The sequence below is a fragment of the Danaus plexippus genome, chromosome 17 (genome assembly GCF_018135715.1).
Source record: "Danaus plexippus chromosome 17, MEX_DaPlex, whole genome shotgun sequence".
NCBI classification, from domain to species: domain Eukaryota; kingdom Metazoa; phylum Arthropoda; class Insecta; order Lepidoptera; family Nymphalidae; genus Danaus; species Danaus plexippus.
The window spans coordinates 816,583-844,368 of record NC_083548.1 but is presented as its reverse complement, the minus strand read 5'-3'; the positions used below and the strand labels follow the sequence as shown (position 1 = coordinate 844,368).

At 29.3% G+C, this 27,786-nt stretch overlaps 1 protein-coding gene across 2 annotated transcripts in view; it reads left to right on the top strand.

The window, feature by feature from the left end:
• Positions 1-847: 847 nt before the first annotated feature.
• Positions 848-27,786, top strand: part of LOC116771295 (potassium voltage-gated channel protein Shaw-like) — a 131,262-nt gene continuing 104,323 nt past the window's right edge. For both annotated transcript variants that reach the window (XM_061523357.1, XM_032663117.2), the window contains exon 1: positions 848-992. In XM_061523357.1, the coding sequence (XP_061379341.1) occupies positions 949-992 (44 nt within the window). In that variant the 5' untranslated portion in view covers positions 848-948. The remainder of the gene's footprint in view (positions 993-27,786) is intronic.

Below are 27,786 nucleotides of genomic sequence, written 5' to 3'. Positions count from 1 at the left end.
AACTTACTCTTAAATTGTACGCGGCCTGACGCGCGCAGTGTTACTTTAAGTCCCGAATGTCCGTAAAGATTTTTATACCTTTATGTACGATTTCAATAGCTTCATCTTTGACCTTTCTCTAATTTAAAGGTTAACTTTTCATAACATTTCATTAACAGTAATTATTCTAATATCCTAAATATATATAAGAAGAAAATTTTCTTTTACCTGTCCATATGAATTAATTAATTATTTTTTCCCCACATTTAAATTTTCAAATTCAATACGCCAATAGGCTTCAATCCGATAATTAGTACCTACCGTAAAAATATCTGAAAATAAACTATTTTACAATATTTAGCATGTTTAAGTACCGTGAAAGATTACGTTTCATGTTTTATAATAAAGGTCCCTTTGACCATAAAACCCGGAATAATATTAAAATGGTAATATTTGTATCTGGTCTTGTTAACGTTTGTTACGAGATATGAAGGGTTATTTTGTTTTAATTTATAATATCAAAGCCTTCTAACTGTTCGCTCATTTTTTATTATATACATATATGTTTATTATCTTTATGATATACATTTAATTAATTCCCTGTACATATATCTTTTAGTACTTTTTTTGTTATGGAATAATAAATTGGAAATTATAATTTTAACACTAAATTATAGTTAAGTTTCTTAATATATCAAAAAGGTCGTGTATAATGTTAATTAACTATTCATCTCAGTTGCGAAGTTATGAAATATATTAAAAGAGAAGCCCTGGAAGACGTAGGGGTGACTGCAGTGCGTTGGCTACAGGTGGGGGGGTTGGGAAATGCGATCTCTACGGAGTACAGCTTCAGTAGCCCGCCGACCGCCGCACACAGAACACGTGCCTACGGTCTCAAGCTGCATAAACACGTAAGCCAGTGGAATGTGAGGTGATATTAAAGTGTGTGATGTTGTAAGGTGAGCAGTAATGGATGGCGAAAATCGTATAATTTTGAACGTTGGCGGAATTAGGTATGTTAACTGTAATTATATTTTATTATTTGTTTTGTTTTGTTTTGTTTACACCTACGCAGCATTTAAACGGAAGTGTAATTTTTCTTAAATGTTCATTCGTCATTTTAATTAGAAACCTTTTAAATAATATAAAATATTACGTCTAATTATAGTGTTATATTTATTATAAATTAAATAAAGGTTACAATTGTACCTTTATTTTTATTTCTTCTAAATTAACAACAAAACTTCTATAGTAGTGACAGTTTAGATAATTCGAACAGTAATTATGAAGTTTGAAGACGTGGTTTTCCTTTTTATAATTTGAAAGTTTTTGGTCTATTTAAGTTTGCTTCTTATTGTTCGTTGAGAGATATCTCATTCTCTCTTTGGGATCTTCAATTTAAGATATTATCAATAGTTTTAGACATCTTTGTAAATTAATAATAGCTCATTAATAATTAAAGTACTTAAATAAATATTTCATATTCAATATATTTTGTCGCTCTTTCAAGAACAATCACTGAGAGTAAATATTATTTATTGTAAAAAGCATGTTTTTTATAGAATATATATATTTTTTTAATTTTCGTAGAATATGAAAATAATCATTGTGTGTATTATACGACCCTTCGATGATTTCGGAAGTTGTAATCCAAGCCAGAGCCTCCTTATACGCCGGAAGGGTTTTGCTGTGATATCATAACCCCTGTACTAATAAATGAAACTGAAGGGTAACATATTTTTTTAAAATGGAAGCTGATTTATCTTATACCAAAAAAGATACGTGTGCTGTAATTTTTATGTTATTTTTAATTGCTTTATAATTTTTTGTCAAAAGGTTGTCTGTTTGAGTTAATACCAAGCGATATATATTTTTTGGTATATTAATTTAGTATCAGCTACTTAATTTGTTTATAAAATTATTGATGATTACTGAACCACTCTAGTAACCAGTGGGATACTAGAGTGTTTTCATTACTCCATAAAGCAAGGTAACAAAGCTAGTTTCATCAAGTCTGAGGAGCCTGATCTTCAGCGGACTCAGTATATCAGTGAGAAGTTCCTTCGTTTATACATAATATTGTATATATTAATAGGTATGAACGGTGCGATGGATATATTGTTAAAGGATTACGAGTTTAAAAAATTACGAGTACCCACTATTAATATATCAACAAACTAATAAGGAGATAATGAATTTGCTTCAGGTTTAAAATTATGTACATTTGTTTATAAGATCCTGGTAAGAAATGGAAACGTCACAATTTTTTTAACTAGAAACTCTTTGAGTCTTATAATGAAAGGGCTGAATGTAAAGGAACCTTTTTTTGTTGTATATACATACTTGTATTTAAATGTTACATAAGTTTTTTTATGGTCGTTTAATGACAGCATTATTATTTATCCTAGCCTATATATATTATTATTATTTATTCAACTATAATCTCCATTAGCTTCAGCAATGTTGACTCAGCAAGATCATTTTTCTTTACAATTTGTTTATTCTCGGTTCAATATCGCTGTCACAGACGTTTTTCCGAATGTCAGAAGGTGAAGTGATCCATCATGTACACGTTCAATCGTGAGATTGTCGGGGAAAGTTTGTTAGCTGAAGTTCGAGCTATTTATTGTTCCGTCAGATATTCGTAACTTTCTTTGATATCATTTTCAGTTACAATTAATAGCATACTTCTATTGAACTGACACGGATTGAAATTGAGTTGAAAATAGGAACTATATATTTTTTTCTTTTATTATCTACACTAACTTTCATAATGGAAGAGTTATTCAATTAAAAATGAAGCCACGCTTGTGAATATAGCACGTGTATATAGTTTTGATTTTTAGGTCGGCCATTTTTTGCAGCGTAAGGCGTTTCCGAGGAGACCACACGTGGTCTCGTTATTTGTAAGATTTTAACAAGTAGTGCACATTTAAAAAGGAACTGTATTTTTGTGGAATAAAATATAAAACATCTTTTCTCTGTGTTAAAATCTTACCGAATCGTAAATTTTAATTTTGTAGTGAAAAAACAGAGGAAAAATGTTCTGAATTATATTACGATTAAAATAGAAATGCACCCTGCAGCAGACAATCTTAAAATTATAAAAAATTACAAATCCGAATACTGAATCACCGAAGTAAAACTTTAGAAATTACTGTTATATAAAAAATAAAATAAAATAGAAACAAGAAAAATATAATAATTAGTAATTGCATTCCATCAACTTGTGTGCTTGATACAGTTATCATTTCTATGATCCAAATCCTACGCCAAAGAGTGGCTTGAAACGCTTAAGTTTTGAGTAAGGTTCTAATTATTTACTATAATAACAATAACTAGCTTGGTATGGAGTCACGTGAATAAAAGGGTATTAGGAAGCCCACAGCCACATGTAAAAATACCGCAAATAAAATTAAATCTATAATTATGTAACGTAAAGGAAGGAACGTGTCTTAGAACGGACTACTGTTTTGTATTCGACATCTCTTGGTTTTAGAAGGCCACATAAATTTTAATTCATTACTCTCAACTACTTCAGCTTCGATAAACGCACGACGAGTGGGGTATACGAGATGTTTAAATTCAAAAATCTCGATGAGGACCGAACTCCGATGTTCCAACGTCGGCCGAAGCAAGTAATTACCGTTGGCCTGTTTAATTTGTTTCACTTGTGCTTCAAGTAAATGCAAATGTAGGTTAGTTCCGCAAAGACTGAATTTTATATGTAACTTAAGAAAGCGACAATAGAAGCGTAAGAAATTAAGATAATTTAGGCGTTATTTGTGGAAAATGGTTTTGCGCAGTGAATTAGTTGACAACGCTTTTGGCTTACAAGACTAGAATTAAAGATTGGTCATAAGATTTGTGCAAAGTGATTTCTTCAAAACACCTTGACATTTCCTTTGCGCTCATGTATGTTTTGTATTACGATGGGGATATTTGGATCGTTTCAGTTAGGCTACGGTTGAACAGAGATTCTGTAACATCTGGAAGCTACTTCAATTTATTGTGCAGCAGAATCTGATACTCTGTAATAGTTTCAAAGGCGTTTTAAAAACATAACCTATCTTAGCATACGTATACGTAAGTCGAGATTAATGTGTTCCGCATATACCATATAGCATTATAACATATTAAAAGCCACAATCTTGAAATAAAGAATTGGTCCAGGCGAGCTACCTGCTATATTTCTGAGGTTCTGAATTTTTGCGTCTTAAAATTGCCTCACTTTTTCCCTTCTTGGATAAAATTGGAACAAAGGCTCTAATATTCAATATTTTTTCCAAATTATTCCTTACGGTCTTTCTAATTGGATTAAAATTAATGAGCTCAATTAATGTTTAGAGCTTGATGGGACTTAATTTCCTTTGAAAATACAAAACAAATAAAATACCGTGACTCTGAATATCATTATTGTCAAATAAACATTTCAATAATTATTTAAACGAGTGATCTGTATAATGAATATACAATGTTACTTTAAACGTTAGCAAACTTATTCCTGTTGTATGTTTATCATCAGTTTCTGCTTCATTTTAACATGAGTTGAATTGAACATCCTGTGAGATGATCAGTGACATACGAACTAAACTAAATGTGATTCTCACGCGCTAACAATAAACATAAAATTTTGTATATTGGTTATTAAATATAGATTGCACTGCACATCCGACTTGTTCGTATGCCAATTCCTGTATTTATTCTTATATCTATTTTAATCCAGGTCAGTTTGATCATATATTACCTAATTACAATATTAACTAATGAATTCAATTTATTACAAACTTCAATTGTATAGCAAATGTGTATTTTCATGTAATTTATTCGCTTTACTTTTATTGAATAATACATTTAATTTTGCCTAAACAAATATGAACATTATTTTTGCATACATAACAACGGTTTATTTCATTTGAAGATGGATTCACTTAAGTTTATTTATGTAAATACATTGAATGCTAATAAAATAATCTTTGCAGTGCGAATTTTCTGTTTTTCAATAATAAACTACGAAGGAAAGTTAATTTAAATGAGGAAATGAAAAATGTGCTGTATGCCCTTGAGCATATCTCTTAGTTTTTAATTCACATTAAGCCTCAGGCTTTTCAAGACGGAGCCCGGAATATGAGGAAATTCCACGGTTCACGGAACGTACAATTAACGTCGTATGATCAATTTGAAATTATTTGTAATATAAAAAAAAATATTAAATAAAGGTGGGTGGTACGCTGAGGAAACATCATTAATCCATACTAATATTATAAATGCGAAAGTAACTCTGTCTGTCTGTCTGTCTGTTACGCTTTCACGCCTAAACCAGTGAACCGATTTTAAAGAAATTGGTACAGAGATAGAATAGACCCTGAAGAACAACATAGGCCACTTTTTATCGCAAAAAAATGGGGGAGAATACGTAAAAACAGGAGAACTGTTCGAATGGAAAATCGTCATTTTTGAAGATATAACAGTGAAACTTTGTATTTAGACACTTAATGAGGAACGAAAGAACGTAGGCTACTTTTTATAGCGAATAAAAAGGGTAGAGGGCGTAGAATGGTTGATAGAGGAGATTAATGTTTGCTTGAAAATTCGTCATTTTTGTTAATACTGTTGCCTGTGGCTTCACTCGCGTTCGATTCGTACCTACCTACTTATTTTAATCGCCAATATCGCTTTTACGCCTAAACTACTGAACAGATTTAAATGAAGTTTGGTAAGGAGATAGTTTGAGACTTAAGAAAGGACATTAGTTACTTTTTACCGCGAGAAAACAACGCATACCCATGGGAAAAAATACTTTTCTGGCCAAGGAAGGAAAAACAAAAAACATCGTATATAAAATGTATTGCAGTAACCTATCTTCTTCTTAAAATGTGTTAACCTAACCTAACCTATGACAATCACACTTAGTATGGCCTCACCCCATCTCGGCACAATTTAAACATACGTACAAAAAAGTACAGCTCAGGTTTTTTCATACTACTATACAAAAAAACTATCCAATGCGGACGAAGTCACGGTTAAAAGCTATATATTACTAATTCTGAAATTTAAGCGGACGAAGTCGCAGGCAAAAACTAGTAGAGTAATACCATGACTCACCATGAAATACTTTTAAATAGTTAATTTTGCTTCATACAAAGATAGAATGCGTTACCAACTATTGTACTCTAATATTCGTAGCAAGAAATAGTTGTAAATTCTAGCGGCAACTAAATATTTGAATTTAAATGTGTGCATGTATTTACCTTAATTTCGTTTATTGTTCTAAATATAATACTTTGTGTTACCTTTATATTCTCCTCCATATAGATTATAGTTGCTCGTTTTTAAGACGTCATAGTTTATGTGCTTGGCGTTACCAGAGCATATGATGGACAAAATTGAAATTTAATACATTTGAAACTGTACTTTCTAAATGGTATTAAAATATTATTTTGTGATACACATTTAAGTCAAAGGAATATTACAAGATGCCATTCATTCACCTGTTTATTAGGCGGCGTACTCTTCATTTCATAAAATTTCATCCAAATTTATTTTATACTACTTCAAATAAAGTTTGTATTTATTAGATTGTATATACATATGTATATATATACTCGTATATACAATATTTTTCTATTGTAAATCCTGTCAATTGATGAAGTATTATTAGCACTTAGAGATTAATTTCAATAGTATTAACTTATAAACATGTGAACTACTGTGGGCGTTTTTCACTATCGATTGTAAAATTTTCTACTACTATATTTTACTTAAAGTTTACAGTGTACTACCGTTATTTAAATTTAGTTTCACAAGAAATTTCCTCTTTTTTAAGGATTTATGGCCACATCAACTAATTATACAAAGCATTGTGTTGAGTGCTAAAAACTTCTACTTATTTAATTAAGTTTTCAAAGATTAAATGTTGAAATTCAAAAATATGTTACAAGTCTTTAAATATTGGTAATCTTATATAAAAGAGGTTTACGGAACACTAAGTTTATAATACCTTAGACCGTTCCTTCCTTCACCTTAATGCGATTACAGAATGACTATCTTAGTCAAATAAAAATGTTCCTTTAATGCGATCTAATAACATATTTATTTAATTTCATATATACCGTAAATCAATCCATTACATATCAAAATGTTTTAATTTTGTCTGTTTTATTTTGTTTCTGTTTATTTAAATTAGGTCTCTTATAATTTTGAATGAAGAAGTAATAAGTGTAATATATCATCATATAGGAAAATGACAAAACAAGACAAGATCAAAGAGATCTCATTAGGTTAATCATGTATGCTTGTATCGGACTCATTCCAAATTAAGGTGAGTGTATTTCTCATATTCATGATTTTTAAATACGTATAAAAGTCGATTTTAATATCTATTCTGCAGCTGTTTTTTTAATAACACGTTAGAAAATATATTGAAATTATATTTTGATATAAATACATAAGTTTTAAAATATGATTTGTTTAATTTTAACAGAGGTTATGTGTTCAAAATGTGTTATAGATACATGGGTTATGTATAAAAGATTATGGAATCGTAAGTTACGTTTCCACAGAGATAATTAATATAAATTAAACTAATATTTTTCAGATTATACTACGCGTATTTTATTATTTTAAAAACTACATACTCCCGACGTTTCGGCTACTTTGCAGCAGCCGTGATCACGGGCAGACGAGATGCGAATGGTGAATACACATCTCGTCTGCCCGGGAGTATGTAGTTTTTTAAAATGATAAAATCAGTGTAGTGTAATCCGAAAAATATTAGTTTTATTTAAATGAATACTCGCGAAAGTCTTAGATCTCATTATATTTACTATAAGTGCCTGTAATAATCAGTCAAGAAACGATTTCTGTTCATTGGGAACTTCGTTAGTTCCAAAGTCCCAATAATATCATCTTTATTTTAGGGAAAATAAATACCGTGTTACGTAGCACGAATTCTGTTCACATATCAGAAATTTTTTTTTAGAAACCATTCATAATTGATTATTTTTTATAATAAAGAAACAGTGTCTCTTAAAAATATATATTTTTTGTTATATAAATATAATTTTCCGTCGTTACTACTTATTATTTTCTATGATGTATATAATGGAACTGAATACAGTCGACTTTAGAAACAATGTACTAAAATGCTCTTGGGTATTTTTTCGTTTTGTTTCAAGTTAAGCCTTAGGCTTCCGAGACAAGAGCGCAAAATGAGCAAATTCCATGAATTACAATACACGCAATTAACGTCACACAATTCAGTTAAAGTTATTTTCTACTTAAAAGTAAATTCCTGAATTTAACATATCTAGAATTGGCTGTTAAGACAAAATCTATGGAAAATAAAATTCAACGTGGCTGAGCCATTATTCTCAGTTTAATCGCGCTTAGATTTGTGCCGAGATTTTCTTTGCGACACTTTTTCATATCGATTTCTTATTTTTATCAATTTCTGGTTATTTCGTGTTATCCTGATGAGATATTCGAGTCTGTATAAATTTGTTACAGGCACACATTTTTCACGCTTTATATAAAATACCATTAAACAAATTTTTGTAAAATACAGATTTCGGTTTTTTTTTTAAACTGGGCTGCCGTGACATCGGTTAAATAATTTTTTGGACATATCATTTAAAAGCTTAATATATTAGATTTTTTTAATATAATGTAATATATATTCACCGTAACAAGACAGTTCTGTATATATTTCGTTACACAGGATTGTGATACTACTTTTTTTTTGAATTGCAAAAAAATAATTGTTCTCATCCATATCTAAACTACCAGGAACAAAATAATATTCTACAGCCTCTATTTAATAAAATGCAATATGTTTATATATAAAGAGATAAATAAAAACGTTAAGTAAATTGCAAAATAATAAACGAATGTATTTGATGGGTTCACGGTAATTAATCTGTCAACAACAATAACCTGTTAATTAAGACTTAAATCTGATGAACAACATTTAAACCTTTATTGTATAAAAGTGATTATCAAAATATTTACGGCGGCTTATATTGGTGTACTATAAGAAGATGCTTGTTAGTAGTCTTAACTGATTTTTTTTGCGAAATTCAAGGGTTAGTCATTCGCCAGCCCGGTCTTCTTTATAGTTATTCCGACTTATTCTCCTGTATATTATGCTCAGGTACCAACAACGGTTTACCATTAATATACAATATACACATGTTTTATTAACTCTAAGATAATAATAGGAAATTTAAAATAAATCTCCTCCGGCGATGACAAGGGAACAGAAAGAAGTAAATACGTCACGAGCTTAGATTTTTCCTCGGGATAGTCTTTTTTTTCTTTTTTATATAACACATGAAAATTATTTATGTGTTGGTGCAATTTAAACTTAAAAGTTAATAAAATTATTTGTAACTGGCAAGACAAAAGATATTTTTTATTTCTTCTTAATTTTGTGGTGAGCTTAACTACGGAAAGGCAATCTAGCTTGCCTATAACATAATCCCTTTCATAGAAAAACGCTTGGTTTTATGAAATAAATTATAAAACATTATACAAAATAAGTGTGTTTTATACTTTGTAATTCCTTTCTTGGATGAAATTGGAACAAAGGCTCTAATATTCAATATTTTTTCCATATTATTCCTTACGGTCTTTCTAATTGGATTAAAATTAATGAGCTCAATTAATGTTTAGAGCTTGATGGGACTTAATTTCCTTTGAAAATACAAAACAAATAAAATACCGTGACTCTGAATATTATTGTCAAATAAACATTTCAATAATTATTTAAACGAGTGATATGTATAATGAATATACAATGTTACTTTAAACGTTAGCAAACTTATTCCTGTTGTATGTTTATCATCAGTTTCTGCTTCAGCGCACAGCTACTAAACTTTTCAAAGGCTTTTAGGCTGAGTATACACGATGTTGTTTAGATCAACTTCATATATTCTATACACTGAAATATTTTTCTTGCTTGACTTCTCATAAAAGATTTACAACCTTGAACTATTTGACGTTACGGCTTTTAGTTGCGACTTCTGAGAACTATTAAACACACGACTATTATACCAGAATGTTTTAGAGTATAAATTGAAATAATTTTATCGATAGGTAAGGGCTTTCAAAAGCGGTACTAGAATCAAAAATCCTATGACATCTATGCTTCTATCTGTTTATAGTATACATAATTAGTTTTCTTTCAGAATTAGACAGTATGCTACCAAGAATTAAAACAGAGGGCTGGGTATAATACAGTTTATTTGAGAAGAATAGTAATAAAGTTATGGAAGGTAGTTCCAAAAACGAAGCAAAAACTAATGTTTTCAATATTTCGACTTCATGTGCTTTTATTTATGGACTACCGAAAATTTTTACCGTTTTAAAGTTAACGAATATTAAAAAAATCGGATTACTTGATGTCGCTTACATTTTTTTGTTAACGAGATATTTCCCGGTACACTTTAACGCTGCAGAAAGTTCTTGTTTATTATTTATAAAGAGGTTTGACTTCATGGTTTATGTAAAAAAGATTGTTTAATCAATATATTACGTACAGAAGCCTCAGTATGTGTGTTCAAGGTCAATCAAAATTAAGAACAGACGAATACGTTAGTTCATATTTTAAATTATACCGCGCGGGACTATACATTATTATTTATAATGTATCGAATCATTCAAAGCACACTTCCATTCCTGATTATAATTGTCTAAATCTATGATGGCGTAAAACGTGGGAATATGTGTTAATATATATCTTAGACTAAAAAGAGAAATAGCTTATAAATGAGGGAACTACTTTAATAGAAAGAATATAATTGTAGTTTAATAAAATCATCTAACAATGGCAGGTTGATATTTTCATTTCAGTGTTAAAGCTATCATGAGGAGGTTTGAGCTCATTAAAAAGGTCTCATCTCGTCTGCCCGTGATCACGGTCACTGTAAAGGAAACGAAACATCGGGATCGCGGAGATAAAAAATAATAAAAAACACGTAGCATTCGAAAACTCAGTTTCATTTAAATTTCACGTACATTTCCTAAAAAAGGATGTATCGTATGGACATTGGTAAGAAAGGGAGTACCGAGCAACGGCCAGACGGTTACGGCTAGGTAACTACGGATGAAAGTTGTGCTAAATAGTACCGCGTTGAACTAATCAAGAGTTAAAAGAACCGTAGCAAGAGAGCTAAAAAAAAGGTTTAGCCCTTATTTTTTTATTTGAAGTATTTATTTGTGTCTGCATTCTTTTGTTTTATTTTATCTCTTAGAGCTTCCGTTAAACGATCGCTATTTCGTGAAATTCATATGAATTTTAATTTCGTGAAATTGAAATTTTATTTAAAATAAGACTTCTGTATTTGTTTTGTTGTTGTTTTATGTGAAATTCAATAAAAATTTAATTCATTGCCGTAATTTTTTTTTTCTTGACTTAAAAGAAGCAGTTAAAGCTACGGGTTTGATAATATTGTAAAATGTTGTCAAAACTGTATTTAGAATAATATTTTTCAAAATACTTCTAACCAATTCTGTAGACTTATTCTTGTTTTGTTCAAAGGGAGAAGTATAGTAACATCATCGTCTTATTCGTTTATTTTTAAATTCATCAACAATTTAATTAGAAAACTGAATTATATCAACAACAGGATAACATATAAATTGCGTTTCTTATTACAAACAATTATATTGTGATATTGAAAGAACACGTTAAAGGACTACATAATAGTTTTAAAATAAATCTCTCATACAGTGGTTATTTCATTATAATTTATAACATGGGTGTACTGAGTTTGGAAATCAATGAAGTAAATAACTTAATATGATATAACTATTAAAATATGTATATATTTTATAACTGTACATGTGAAGTGTAACAGTTGCATCACGTTTTTTACGCAAATAGTCCGCGAATTATTGTTCAAAAATCACGTAAATATGACCGTCAGTACCGTATCGTGTCTCAGCCAGAATATTCAGGTTTTTCGCCGCATAAACCTTCACACTCTCTGACTCTTTTAGAGTGTTCGGTCTAAAAACATAAGCAACTACTGTAACTTAAAATCGTTTTCCCGTTATATATTAAGAGAGCTGTTCAACAATAATGTTGTATTTCCAGATCTACTAGTTTTTAAAATTTCTTTGGACAGAGTTCACTTTTTTGTACAAATTACATTTTCGATAAGATGTTATCAGTTATAATTTATTGTTAAAGATAAAAACATTAATTGATTGATTAAAATCGTGTTAAATTAATAATTGCTTAATTTTATTTTAAATTTCCAATCAGAGACATTTGGACAACATGTATGTATAAATTATAATATGTAATAAATATATGTTAAGTGTTTACAAGAGTACTATGATTTTTATTTAAACTAAAGTGGTTTTCATTTTATATGAATTTAATGAATAGAATTTAGAGCAATTCGGGTCTAAAGGGTCCAATAGATATTTGCTTATTTGCTTCACATAAATATATTTGCTCTTTATTGACTATTTCTTCATTAATACTATAACGTAATATTTTATATTTTATTAGAAATTTCAACAGTTCCACTTTAATAACAGAACAGTTATAATAAAAATAAGCATTTAAATGTGAAAGTTAAATGTACAAGTTAATCGCAACATCTTACGTCTTACGTTCTTTCACATCCTCTTAAAAATTAACGAAGTCTCTCTAACTTCAAAGTGGCTCGGTCTCAGCCGTTTGCTATTTCTTAACTGACATTTTATAAGAGGTCGTCTTTATGATAATCATCCACTATTAAATGGCAGACGAGAAAATGTAAAATAAAACGTCTCAACGGTCATTTGATGAAATTATCTATTCCGCACAAAAAGTCCGTCTACGTTATAACTTAATGTGACGTGTTTCTTTATTAAGTGATTTATATTTTAGGATCTAACAAGGTACACTTTTTAAGAGCCTCAAGAGAATGGATTTCCGAAAATGTACAACTGGCCTATAATACTTCAGCGTGGCTAGAATGGGTTACAGGATGGCATACATTTTATATCTAAGGATATTTTTTAATGTTTTTTTTTAAGTGTTTTGTCTATTTCATAATAAAATAATATAGGTATCTTTTGTGCTAGTCATAGCTTGACAACAAGAGCGTTCTACATATTACATCTTATTCATATATTAAAGAACGTTAATGAATAACTTGTTATTAATAAAGTTGCATTTAAAAATAATCACAGGCCCAATAAAAACCTTGTATGTATCCCGCGTATCTGTTTAGAGTAAAGCTGTTTCCATATATGAGGGAATTAACTTCCGAGCCGGTGAACGTGTTAAAACGTGGTCACTGAAACCTTCAAAATATCACCAAAGTGTTTAGAAATTAAATGTTGTTTTGTTATTAATATCCATTAAGTTATATGTGGCTGGGGAAGTGTACTTAAAATAAAAGCCAATGATATTTTCAGTTAACTTAAATTTATTTATTGGACGTACGAGGTGATTTCAGAGAAATGTTTTTAAACGAACTAGTGACTTACATCATAATGATATTCGAAACTCCTTAGTTATTCCCTTTTACGTTATTTTTTATTTTATTTCAGTGCTCTGTGAGACACTTCATTCTTTGAGATATTTCTTTTAGTTTCGAGTTTAATTATTCAATGAAGACGTTTACGACAAACGACTAAGACAAATAATGCAGTGTTTAAATCATTAACAGTGTATTTAGACCTTATATAAGAATAAATATTTTAAGAGTTACTTATTTTTTATAAGATAAACCAACAATAGAATATGGTAGATGGGAAAAAATTACAAGATATTTCTATTTTTTACTGTTCTATTAGAATATACGCTACACTCTAAATGTTTGAGGCTTACAATTCAAGTAAAATCAGTATCTAGAACATTCTAGTTGACTTTGATTTGAGTCAACGCTTAACAATAAACTACCTTCATCTTTAGTTTCTAATATTATTTGAATAATATAACAAAATGTTTAGGTTCTTTACTAACAAAAAACGCTGATTTAAAACTCGTCTAGACTCAAAATATACTAAGACTAAGACGCGAGCCAACAATAAGAGAGATTGTTTTACCACAAAGTAAGTAAGTAAGTCTCTGAAAAAACAAGCACCGTAGGGATTTGAATTAGTTAGCATATTTGAATTTAAAAATGTATTAAGTTTTAACAGATGCTAGAAAGATGTCTATGAACAGGTTCATTGTTTACTGAGTCGACTATGAAGTAGGAAATAAAATAAATATGGAAATTTATTTGTAACACAAACTAAAGTGTCTGTAATGTTTTTTTTATCTGTGACTTACTCGTTAGTTTTCAAAAGACAGTTTCTAACATGTTGGCTCTGGTTTATTTCGAACTCGCATTAATAAAATAAAACATAAACTGTATGATAATTTTTTATTCTTAAATTCGAGATAAAAGACTCAAAGTTATCTGTTAATAATAAAATACAAATATTTTTAGTATATGATAGTGTTGCTCTGAAGTTATTTTTTCTGGCATTCTTAAAGTATGTTAATTCTTACATTAACGTATGGTCATGTGAATACACATTGTGAAAAATATTATTTACATTTGATCGTAAAAGTCAACCCGTCCTGAGTGTCCGACACTGATAGAACTCCAGTTAGCTAACCTCAAGTTGGCATCGTTAAACTAAGTATCGAGAATTGCTAGTTTTTTATACCTTAACCGATGGATTCTCGTAAGGTCATTGAAGTCTATCGCAAACGTTTTATCTCTAATATTAAACTTACTTTCATCCCCTTAATTGATTTCTCATAAAAAATACCTTCTTGGAGGTGGACAAAAAAGTAAGGGTTTATTTAATAACTTATTAAATGATTTCAGTATTACATTTCTTTAATATCACGCTACAAATAATAATAATAGCCAGCGACTCGACTTACCATTTCGTCCTAATAGTTTCGTCTGAAGACAAAAATATTTATGATCCACTGATAGCGGATCACGTAACTACTTTGTTTCGATATCATAATATCATTTCTGTAGAAAAAAATATACACTTATTTATAATTTTGGTTAAAAATGTGATATATTTAATTAAACTGTAAAAATTTTAATATCTTTTTGTTTTTGTTTAGGAACGTATTGTAATACAAAGATACACATATAGTGAAAGTTTTAGCTTTAGTACTATATTATTTTAGTGGAAATGTTTTAACTGTCGTACTAATTGTTTTGTTTATATAGGCTATAACTTTGTGTTGACCTTCTAAATGTTTAAAGTCTTTGCGAAGTTTGGCCTAATAAACAATTGTTTGTAAACATTTTTTTTATTTAAATCGATTATTTAATCAAAGACCAAGGTCTTAGCATTCTAATCCCAAGGGTTGAGAGTACTATTTGCAGCATTGTTTAATAATCACCATTATAGGGTCTGAAAAGCTAATTTTCTTTAACGATAATTATAACCTATTTACTTTTTAACGGTTGTTTGAAAAATTATATTATAAGTGACCGGGCGTTGATGTAACGGTTTTGAACTTGATGTTTTTTACGACCAAAAAATCTTGTTCATTTTGATTTATGTTCTTTGTCTAGATATATCTATTAATTAAGCTAATTCATCGAGATCTAGATTTCATTTTAATAGTAATTATTCAAATATTTTATATATATATGAATACTGGAAACCAAGAAATATTGTGTTCTTTATTCTATACAAAGAAAACACTAAGACACCCTTGAACTTCTTCGCTCTTTTTAATATTACACTTTTCTTCTCAGGCTTTTCAAGACAAGAACAAAAAAAAAAATACGATTAGCCATAGTAGCAGAGCAAATAATTAGTTAGCTTTTCAGAAATAACATATTTAGATGTTAAAAATGCGAACATATAAAACACGCAATAAAGTTATTGTTCAAAAATTATTTTTCAACAATACTATACCTACAGCAAGAGCACTTTTTAATAGAATTTAATCTCGGCTTAAAATTATTGTATCAGTTCGAGATGGGTTCACATTCTCTGAGTTCCGTTGTAACAATATCTTAGAGGATCCAAATACAATCTAGGAACGTTTGATATTCATGGTAATTATTTTAGGATTGGAACCGATTTGTAAAGCAAAATGTACGACAAAGCCGTAAGTTTATAAGTTAATGTAATGCTTGTTATATCATTTACACAATCCGTACACATTGTTTCCTAGAAATTTATAACGGTTTGCTCTTAAGATGATATTATATAAATGTTTTGTTAACATAGATAATAATTTTCAGGAGAATAAAAGGAAGTATAAATATGCTTAAAACTTCAATAATTTTTATGATTAATATTACTTTCAAAGAATGTTTTTGTTACAAGAATGTAGTTATTTTATAACTCTACACCAGTCTCTTAACATTGTGTTAACCAAGCAACACTCAGTTATTATGAACTTCATAAAAACGACTTCAAGTTTGCGAATATTTTTAATAAACAATAACTCCACGGCAGTAAATCTATAGTGTTTCAAAATTTTGACATTAATTTTGAACTGATTTTATGCAGAAAAGTCAGAATATTTTTTGTTATTTTCGGCACCGTTAGGCTGAAAGTCTATGTAGCGACGGATGCAGCCATTACTAAATATCGCGTATAAATAAAAGGCAACATTTTAAATAAACAAAACTGAACATTTGCGTAAATTAAACAAACTTTTTAGGCTATTAATTTTTGGGCAGGGTGACGATAATTTAGTGTTATTGTTGGGGCCCATAGGCTAGGAGCTACCTTGTTGTGTTTCATGCAATAAACAGGTATCACTGCTTCCATATTTTATAATCATATAATTAGATACAGTTTGAGTTGGACAATAAAGAAACTGCAACGAAGTTGTGAATTTTATTCTATTAATAAATATATTTTTAGTGTTAAGCAATTGCTCTTTATTATTAAGATCCGAGTTTTATTTCTCGTAATATGTATCCGTGACGTCTGATAGTATTTCTTCATTAATTTTATTGCAGTTTTCTGTTTAACAGATCGTAGTGTATAGAGAAATAGCGTTTGTTACATATTTTTTGAAAAATTTAAAATAAATGACACCGATTTTACAACATTGAGTTTTCCATATAGTGTAGATATAAACTGTCCACTGTAATGTGTTGCATAAAGCTAAAAGCCTCTCAGCTCACAGTAGTTGTATATTACGTATTGTTACGCAAAAGCTAAAGAAAAAAATATCATTTATTTTTCGGTATCTTTTCCTTACTTTATTTCTTTTCTTTATTTTTCGATTGTTATTAAGTATTTTTATTTAAAAATAAGAAATATCGTGTTATGTTGTATAATTAAACAATAAAAACTATATTCGAATAAAGTATAAGTTTATATGTATGGCATTTTATTGATGTAAAAATGGGTCTACTCATGCGACGATGCGAGGATGGACCCTATAGCTACAGTTATATCGTTTAAGCACAAAACCTCAAGATTTTTCAAAATAAGACCAACTTTTTTGCTTAAAATAGTCAGAACTTATCCCAATATTATCATAACATATTTCTCTATTTTTCTACATAGTTCATCTTATATAAGGAGCAGTTCTAAATTTTTAACAAAATATGTATTTCTGAGACCAATTTGCTAAAGTATCTTGTACATCTGTTTATGTCTCTATGGGAGCGTTATGTTAGCGGTTAGGGGCACTTCAATTTACCGTGTTTCCTTACTTAATACAGATTGTCCAATCGAATGAAATCTTCTCGTTGTAACTGTCATCACACTTTGTTACTTCAAGGGATCGTTTATTGGTTCCCTTGTACCTTCAAATTATAACAGAATCAAAAAGTTTTAAACACTAACAAAAACTCTTTTCTAGCGATTCACACATGGTTTTAAGTCCCGATAAATTTATATCTTTATTAAAATTGTTTTTATATTACTGTGTCTGTATTTTGTATTTATTACGTTAAATTCATAAGCTTCTAGTGGAAATTACATTGTAATATATATACATTAACACGTCCAGTATTGTCAGCTGTAAAGTAGCTAATAGTCGTTAGCCTGGTCGTGTAAAATTTAAAATACAGATTTAGTTTGAATTATTCTGTTATTATCATTATACTTCTTATTCAAGTGAAAGTTAGTTAAATGTGATACTTAAAACAAACAGTCGTTTGTATTAAGCAATAAGAACAATATATATTTTTTTATTTACCATTTTTGTTTTTATTGGCCCATATCATAATGAAAGATTTTTTTATTCATATTTGTTTTTGAGCCAGGCAACGAGGCAAAATTTAACATTATCCGATTATAAAAGTAGACAGATTTTTATGGAGTAAAGAGTTAAACTGTTAATGGAAGGGATTTTAATTAGTAAAGTTGTTAGTTGTCTCATCTACTTAAACAGTAAGAAAGGCTACAGTTTTGAGGTTTGCAAATAATTTTACTACAATTTACCTTAAACTGTAATAAGATTGATTTTTTTTTAACATTCTTCTTTTAGCGTCTGTCATTAGCAGTATATACGCGTATAGCACGGTCAAAGCACTTTTTTAAATACAATAATAAATTGTAAAAAAAAATATGAACTGAACTAGTGATTTTATTACGTAAGGCTTCTTTATGGAGACCGTTTTTATCTTATGTTTTAATAAAACCTCTTCCTATAAGCTAAGAGACAAAAGTGTTACTTAAAAGATCGCAGAAAACATTTGTAAAACATATTGCTATAATGCGCGGAATCTAAATATTAGTACCATGCGCTAACTGTGTCTTTAGGTCTAGTAGTGTGGCCAATGACGTGAGATTTTATATTTTTGACGAGAGCATATCTCATGCTAATGCATATATTCCGACATAAATCTGCGAGGTCATAGAATTTAAAAAAACGTCAAACTGTCGATAGAAAAGTTGGCTGGCAATTAGCTAACATTTTGTTTTATCAGATCATTGCATTTAGAGAAGTGCCAGACAAAGTTAAGAAATCGTTGGCAGTAGTTGACAGTGGAGACTAACTGGAAGACACTTAATTATCTATCGTCTACCCTTTTACACGTTTACTGGAAAGTAATCTAAAGTTCTTTGAAAATGAAAATCCAACTACACTCTATTGTCATATATAAAAGTGTGCTCAAGGATGGATACGATTTCCAACGGGTGGAATCACAGTCGAGCATTATCCAGTTGAAATTAAATGTATAATTTATACACATACAAAGTGATAGAAAGGTTTTGTTATTTGTTGCCACTAGATTAATTTCGCCGCCGGTCACGTAACAAATTTTTATAGGTCACTTAGATTCTTTTTGTTTGTTTACGTAATTTTAAAAATATTTAATTGAATTTGAAAAATTTCTGTAATGCTCCAGATGAGGAAACGTATTTGATTACATGTGTTGCAAATATTATAGGATATTCATATTAAAATTCGCAATATGGCGGTCTCGAGTATTATGGTTATTTATCAAATATAATAATCATACCCATGAATATTACTTTTTATAAATAAATCAATATTAAATTTTCTTAAACGAATATTATGAAAAAAACTATATTACGCATCCTTATTACATTTCCAGATTTTGGAACTAACACATTACCAACCTAATTAACTCATTTAAATATCAATTAAATGGCAACGCTTCAGAAACTTATGAAAGATTTCTTGTAATATATAACAGTTGTAAAGCTTTATATAATTTTCTTCAATATTCCCTAGTTTTTCCATATGACGTTGTCCTTCTTTAATTTGCGTTAGGGATTCAAACACACACACGTGTATAAGCATTACATTTATGCATGTTTTATTAATAATAATTTGATTTAATAAGGAGTAAATTCTAAACAAACGAACTTTCTTTTGCACTTCACATAAAATTTTAGATCCAATTTGTGTTCACAATAAGTTTCATAGCAGTTAAAGTGTTGTTTCATGAGTGGTGCTCACAAAAATCATACGTCCTCTTTGCTCTCTTCTATTCTTTGTATCAAGACTTTCACAGACTAAATTCCAGGAACTGCCCTAGTAAATGATCGTGTGTGACCTGGTGGGCCGTAACTCATCTTTTATATCTTTATGGAGGCGGTAGTTTCGTAAAAATAATGTTTGATAAAAATATGTGTGTATTTCAGAAAGTATAGTCAGCGTTATCTGTACAAAATCGCTGGTTTTCAGATTCATATTAGTGTTATATAAATATTTTGTGATATATGATAAAATTGTAAATGTAAATTTTTTTCGATTAATTAATATCTAAAGTAAGCTAAAACTAAAACATCCTTACTGTGGTGGGAAAATTTTGATATAATTTCAATGGAATATATTAATTGATCATATCTAGTACTTAAAAAAAAAAACACAATAATAAGTAATAAAATATAAATCGTGAAAACTAAACTTTGTTTTCCAAAAGTTACTTCAATTATACAAACAAAATCAACGGCCAATTCGCAAATATTGTACGTTAACTTATATATACTAAGCGTGTTGTCTAGTATTTATACAGTATGATTAATAATTACGAAAAACTATAGAAATAATATAACAGGAAGAAAAACGCTTGCTATGAGGTTGAACATAAAAAAAAATATCCAGTAGTAATAAGTTTAAACAATAATAAAAAGAGTATTTTTATCAAGTTCAAACGCAGATACTTATTCAGTCGTAGTGACCAATCTATAATTGTAAGAAAAAGTATCAAAGGATAAGTTATTTTAAAAATAATTAATTCATTTTACTATATAAAGTCGTTTTTCTATAGTTTTATTGGAATAAAATTTGACGATAATTAAACCTATGTTATACAGAGGTCAGCAATACAAGATGAGTAATGTGCGGATAATAATCTGAAACACGGTTCAAAATAAGATTAATCATTTGTTAATTTCTACTAGGAAACCGTACAGTTGTCGCGCTATGAACACGCGTAGTAAATCCTTTGCAAGTCTCACACAAAAATCTAGTATTTCTTTTTACAACAATATTTATGCCATTTATCACTGTTGCACTAAAACGAATCACTTGTACGATGTCTCTTCTTTTATCCATGCTTTTATTTTGTGGTTTAAATATAATTGTATTTTTAATTAAAACATTTATATTTAAATTCATAAATTATTGTTGTAAATATTATAGACTAACGAATTGAGAAAAAAAAATATTTTTATTTTTTTATTTTTGTAATAGACTAAAAAGTCTAAAGCACAAGGATGGCTTTACGTAAGTGTTTAAGGTGTAGTGCACATAATAAGTGTGTCAAAGGCATCACCTAACTAACTGAACTAAGTTTGCAAGATCCTCACATTATACAAAGCTGACTGTTTATGAGAAATAAGTTTACTTCCAAGTGAATTACGTAACCACTTAGTAACAATAACAAATTTAATGTATATAGTGGAAAGAGGTGATTAAAGTGCATGTTTTATTCATACAGTTATCTAGAACTCATGTTGCTGAATACCATTCAGTTCAAACGCCGTTTCAGTGTTTGGGCATTTTTTTCTTTTATGTGCACATCGCTCTTCATTCTATTAAAAAAGTTTTACATCGTTTTAATACAAAATAAACCCAATTATACAGTTATTCTGAATATTATTCTGTCTATGAGAATAAAACTATACTACCGGTATTAAAAGTTTGTATATTATTATACGTAAAACGAAAATATTATTTAAATTTATTTAACCATTAAAAGTTAATTTTTGAAGTGGATGATATCATCACAAATGTTTTGTACTACGGAAATTTTTGATACAATCAGACAATAGTCTTACGATATAGTTTGTTCTAAAAGCGATAATTTTTTAACCGGGTCAAGTTATTTTCGCTTTTTAAATGGAGAAAATATTTTGTGCTAGGTAACAAAGTCTGGAATGGTCTCGGATCGTAAATTCGTATGTCCAGTGGAATAACTGAGAACGACTCTAATAACGTTGTCGGTGCTGATTCGAAGCTTGGAAATTTTTAACAAATACGCTCTGTTGCTGTTACAATGTAATCATAGGGCGTAAGGTTACTATCCACGATGTTTGGAGGACAAGTTTTTTAAAAAATTATAAGGTTTCATCCTCTGGCATGTTACAACGCAGGAACTTAACTAAATATATGTAAAACTCCGCTTATACGTGGGCTTCGTATGGTTAAAGGGTTATGCAGACTGCTATTTTTATAAATTTTTGTTTGTGTACATCATAATATCTAAATTAATAGGTTTGCTTTGAATTTGTATGAACACAATGACCTGACCATTTTCATTAAAACCATGGGATAAACATCATTTCTATAAAACTGTACCCTTGTTTGAAATTATTGAGGCCTAACTATAATAGTTACGAGTTCAATGTTGCAGACATTTATTAAGAATTATGAGCACTATGTAGTGCACGATATTTACAAATAATACTTTTCTTTGATAGTATAACTTATTTATTTTATTGTAATTAAAAAACCTTTATTTTTTTAATCACATATAATTTATTTTACTTTGTAAATATACACTTTTTATTGGCGCGGTTAGTCCCTTATTTTCAGGCGTTTAGTTAATGTTAACAAATCAAGGAAAATATGTTTTTTTAATACGATGTCATGTAAAAACATTTAGTTCATCTGTTTCAATATTTTAAACTAAATTCTGAAAATATTCTACAAATTAAGTTCTTCTACTCCGTTTTACAAAGACTAAAATAAGTACATAAATAATATATCTGTAGGTATACATTTTACGCAGATTTTTATTGAAACAGATTTATTTATATTTCTGATTTTAATATTAATATTGTGTTCGTTTCGTTTCGCAACTGTGGATAGTTTAATTAATTTGGGCGGTCGTTCTGCGGTCTCATGAATAGAATGTATAAAATAATATTTTCATTTTGTAAATAGCTTAATGAAGATAACTATGAATTTTTCAAAGCAAATATTCGTTGAAAATTCCATTATAAATACTGTTCCGTGGTATCCGTTAGAATAACCGTTAGATTTAAGCCAGTAATACTTTAAAGCCGGTTTAAATAAAGCAAACTTTAATCAATACAACCAATTGCCTTAAACACGTCCCAGTGTTATTCGGTTTTGCGATTCATTGGATTGAATATTTTTATGGTTGCATGCAGTGCGAGTTGATTGATTTTTTCTGATTTATTTATTCAAAGCAAATGTTGTGTGTGTATGAAAATATATGCATGAGGATTAACGTAAAATAATACTTCGATAAAACAATCGTCGTGTTTCGTAATAAATAAATGTAGATTTAAATTGGTAGCTGGATTATTACGTACACTTTTATTTCAGCAGTCGTTCTGCACAGAAAAAGTTCAACAGCGTCCAAGTGTCGGTTAACAAGTCATATAAAAAGATAAACTCGGCTGTCCCGGGGGACTCAGCGGGTACATTAAGGAGTTATCGCTGTATAAACCTTCACACTTTCAACGCCTATTATCATGTACCATTCTAAGGGAAAAGCGTTAGCGACGACATTATATTCGCATATATTACGATATCGTTCCAAGATTATTTAATAACAGAACATAATGATTATGTTTTCAATTAAGTTTTGACTATTTAAACAGTATAAAAGTGTGGCTTGACTAGTTAATGAGGCTGAAGGCTCAAGCCTAAGCAACAACAGTTTTGAAATAAAATATATCTCACATACGGTTATTTTAAATCGTAATTAAAACTGTGAACGTGAATATCTATACATATAGTGCTTACGTCAACAACAGATACATTCCGGAAACGAAAATATAATTGGCAAAGTGACTCTATCTCCCGGAAATCTTTGGTACTAACGCTGTTAATGTCGATGACAGTTTTATTAAATTATTGTTGATGACATTTTTATTAATTATTTAATTAAATATTATTTCAAATATCAAGCTTTATATTTCTTGGAGGTGGAAAAACACATTTATATAAATTACAGTACATATTTCAAGTGAAAATTTTGCAAATAATTATAGTTTCATAAATTTTTTCGAGTTTGGCTCAATTGTCAAATTTCTGCAATTTGTTCAGTCGCTGTTTCATATAATTTGTACCGCGTCTCCGAGACCCTATTAAAAATTAACGATGGCGTCAAAACTTCAAAGTGGCTACGGTCTTTTACTATTTTCTTAATTCACGTTTCAAAAGAACTCGCCCCGTTTACACTCCCAAGTTTTCAGCCTTATTTAATGAAAATTAACGCTCAATATAATTTAATTTCTTATTTATATAGTAAAAGTGGCACTCGGGGATGGAATCACATTGACTTAAATTCCTATAGAATTTAAATAGTGTGTTGTTAGTAGGATAAGGTTTTCCTGCAAAGTATTTCATCAAAGTCTGAATCAATTTTTTCACTTTTTTTCCAAGTTTAAAAGAAAAAAAATCACTGTCCACAATTACGAAATAATATTTGAGATATTCAAATCTCCAAAATATGTATATTATATTTATTTACGAATTTCCACATTTAATTTTCACGAGTCATTTTAAAGTCAATTTTCTCAAACGAAACTTAATTATATTTTATCATAATTCAACACGAAGTTTGTTTGGACTTTCTTTGAAAATGTATCTTCACTAATTACGCTCGACCGATCAAAGAGGCTTAACATGTTAACAAATATGACAGCAAGTAACGTTTATCGAAAGATGTTTTAAAGATTTATATTAATTTCGATCAAAAATGTTATTGTTTTCCAAACATTATACTGAGCCTCTTTCAACTGGTGTATTTGCAGACTTCGTATTATTTTAGAATAATTCATATTAAACTTACGAAAATTTTATACGATATTAAACATTCTTAATATCATAAAATTCACAGCACTACTTCCCTAGCAAAAAGACCGGTAGGGCTAAAGTTAAATATATTTAAAACTTATATATGTACTCATATCTTAGCTTCATAAAATTGTCACTATAATTTGTAATAAGAAGATTTTTTAAAGACATATTTTATAGGCGTACAGAACTAAACAACGTTTAAATTTTTTTGTAAAGTGACATGATATCTTTTTGAATGCTCTAGGATTACTGTGGCTTGGCACGTAAGTTAATTTAGACCCTCCCATGTATTTTATCAGCAAAAAGTACATCGTAGTGCTAATGCTTGAGTCATATTTAGTATATAGAATTCTTCCTATGTAATTTAGAGGAGAGAAGCCGCAGAAAAGTAAAGAAGAAAAAAAGACTGCTCATAAAATAGTAGTTGGAAATTACATTTTGCTAGAGTAAATCTATTTATCTTAATCTCGACATTCGACCCTAGATACCAGGATTCAGTGTTCTATCCGAGAGAGAACGAACGATCGATAAATAGCAATTTTATTTAAGTTAATACAATTTTGGGACAATTTAGACAAAATTGTACGTCCTTGAGTTTAGACAGTCTGCTGTAATCGTCTGATCAAAATCCGCAGTGAGATCTTTTAATACGATCTTTTTGTAAAGCCTTTTTTAACTTTTTAATACAACCTAATCCATGTACAGTAAATAACAATTTAATTAAATTTAATCCTTTACTTTTATATGATTTTCTCTTATAATAGAGATAATATATTTTATAAATGGGTATAAAAACATTATGAGTAAAGTAGAATCGCGTACGCGGATAACTTCGCTGCAAAGCTATTGGGTCTTCTCCATCTTATCGGGAAAGAAACCTTGTAATATGTGCGACCTAATTGACATTTTCCATTTTACACGTGATTACTTTGTTTAAAAAAAAATATGAACGGTTATTTTAATAATGTTTAACTTTCAATATACGCATGAATGAGTATTCTATCAATATATATATATAATAAGACAGTAAAAATCGAATGTCTGTACATTAAATATTTTTCCAAAAAACTGATAGGAGGCAATTAAAGAAGAGTCATAGAAACCAAAAAAACAAATTTTGGAATTTTTGTCTGTCTGTCTGTCTGTCTGGTACGTTATAACTTCAAAACTACTGAACGGATTTGAACGCGGTTTTCGCAGTTGGATTACATATAATTAGAAGCATAATCAAAACTTTGTTTTGTCAAAATCGGTTAAGGAAAAAGAAGTTATGTTCAATTGTAAGTTTGATATATATATATGGTTACGCGAAAAGCGATCAACACGCGGGCGGAGCCGCGAGCAACAGCTAGTATAGAACCAAATAGTAAATTTTGTTTTATGTTTGTTTACACACCTAACTGTGTAATGTGTAAATACTTTGTTTAAACATTCCGCGTGTTGAGAATGGAGCAAGGAAGGAATTGATCTATGATATCGCAGTAGAAAGGACGGATGGGAAACTTGAGCTTCCGGTACCCGCAAACATACAAGAGACAATCCCTCTTTAGGGTTGCCACTATCAACCAATCCAAAAATAATCAATAAAGTTTGTCTACACTTCACGGCGTATTAGCGGTCAAAATAAGATATATATATATATATATATATATATATAGTCGATAATAGTTATTTATAAGAATTTGAATCATGATGCATTTTATAATTCTAAGCCTTACGTTATATTCTGATATTAAATGGGAGTTCCTATAATAGTTAACTAGCGCCATCTCTGTATTAGTCATAATAGTGTAAACTAATATTAATAATATTTATAGATAGCAAATTAAACGTTCAAATACTTAATAATTGATATTATAATTTACAATTAGAGCCATAGCATGTTTTATGTAATATTGAATTTTTTATTATTTACTGGAAACTCTTACGAGGGAAACTAGCCCAACTGTATGATATCGTAACTAACCCTCACCTAAATGTGTTACCTTCGATATTATAAATAGGATGTAAGTGCTGGACGGGTGATTCTGTTACGACTTGTGGAGCATTAAATGTCGAGGTGATATATATACACACATATATATATATATATATATATATATATATATATAATACAATTATATAAATTACAATTATCAAATGTTAATTAGGTAAAATATGATCAATAATTAAGATATTCGATAGTCTGATAGAAAAGAATTTATTGGAGCAATTTCCTCTACATATAGTTTTATAATCAATCAGACTCAGATTGAAAGAAGAAGGAACGAAGAATTAATTTGAAGAATTGGATTTTTTATAATTCTTTTTGTTTATCCCAAAGTAGTATATAAAAAAATCTGTTAAATAAAAGGCGCAATTAGGTGGAAGAAGAGGCTTTTAAAATATGCAGTGAGGACTTTCAGATCCAAATGAAACACTTGGGCACCCGAATTATAATTACCGTATCACAATTATCTCTCAAGACTTGTGTTTGCTCAGTCTTATAAGAATTTATTCTCCTTTATTGGATGTAGCTAGATAGATAGACTTTAACTACAACTATAACATCTGGTTTAAAGTTACCTTCTATTTAAAACGAAATGTAACGTTATTAAAGGATTGTTAATTGTAAGAACGCCCGCATGTTACATACAAGGATTAAGGGCCTGATATTTTGCTAATCTTAAGAAGTTATTTTTTATATGAAATGGAGATAAATATCCCAATACGAACATTCTGAGTGATGGAAGGTTAAACTGTAGGCCTTCAGACAAACGAGACGAGGATATATAAAATAAAACCAAAAATAATAAAAAAAAACTTTCACATTAGTAGAATTTTACTTAGTTGAGTAAATTCACAGACCAACGATTTGTCACTTTAAGTCTATTATATATACATATATGGGAGTAGTTTATAACTTTTAATGAGTTGAAAATACGCGAATAAAACATAGCTTCTTTATGTTAATCAGAGCCGGCAGTGTTGCCATACGATTGTAAATAATAAAGCGGTTCATTCCAAGTAAAACACATCGAGTTCATTTTGTTTTCATTTAGATTAAGAACGTAATTGCTATTTGTATAAATAAATATAAACTAGATAGGATTCTTATCTCATCTTGT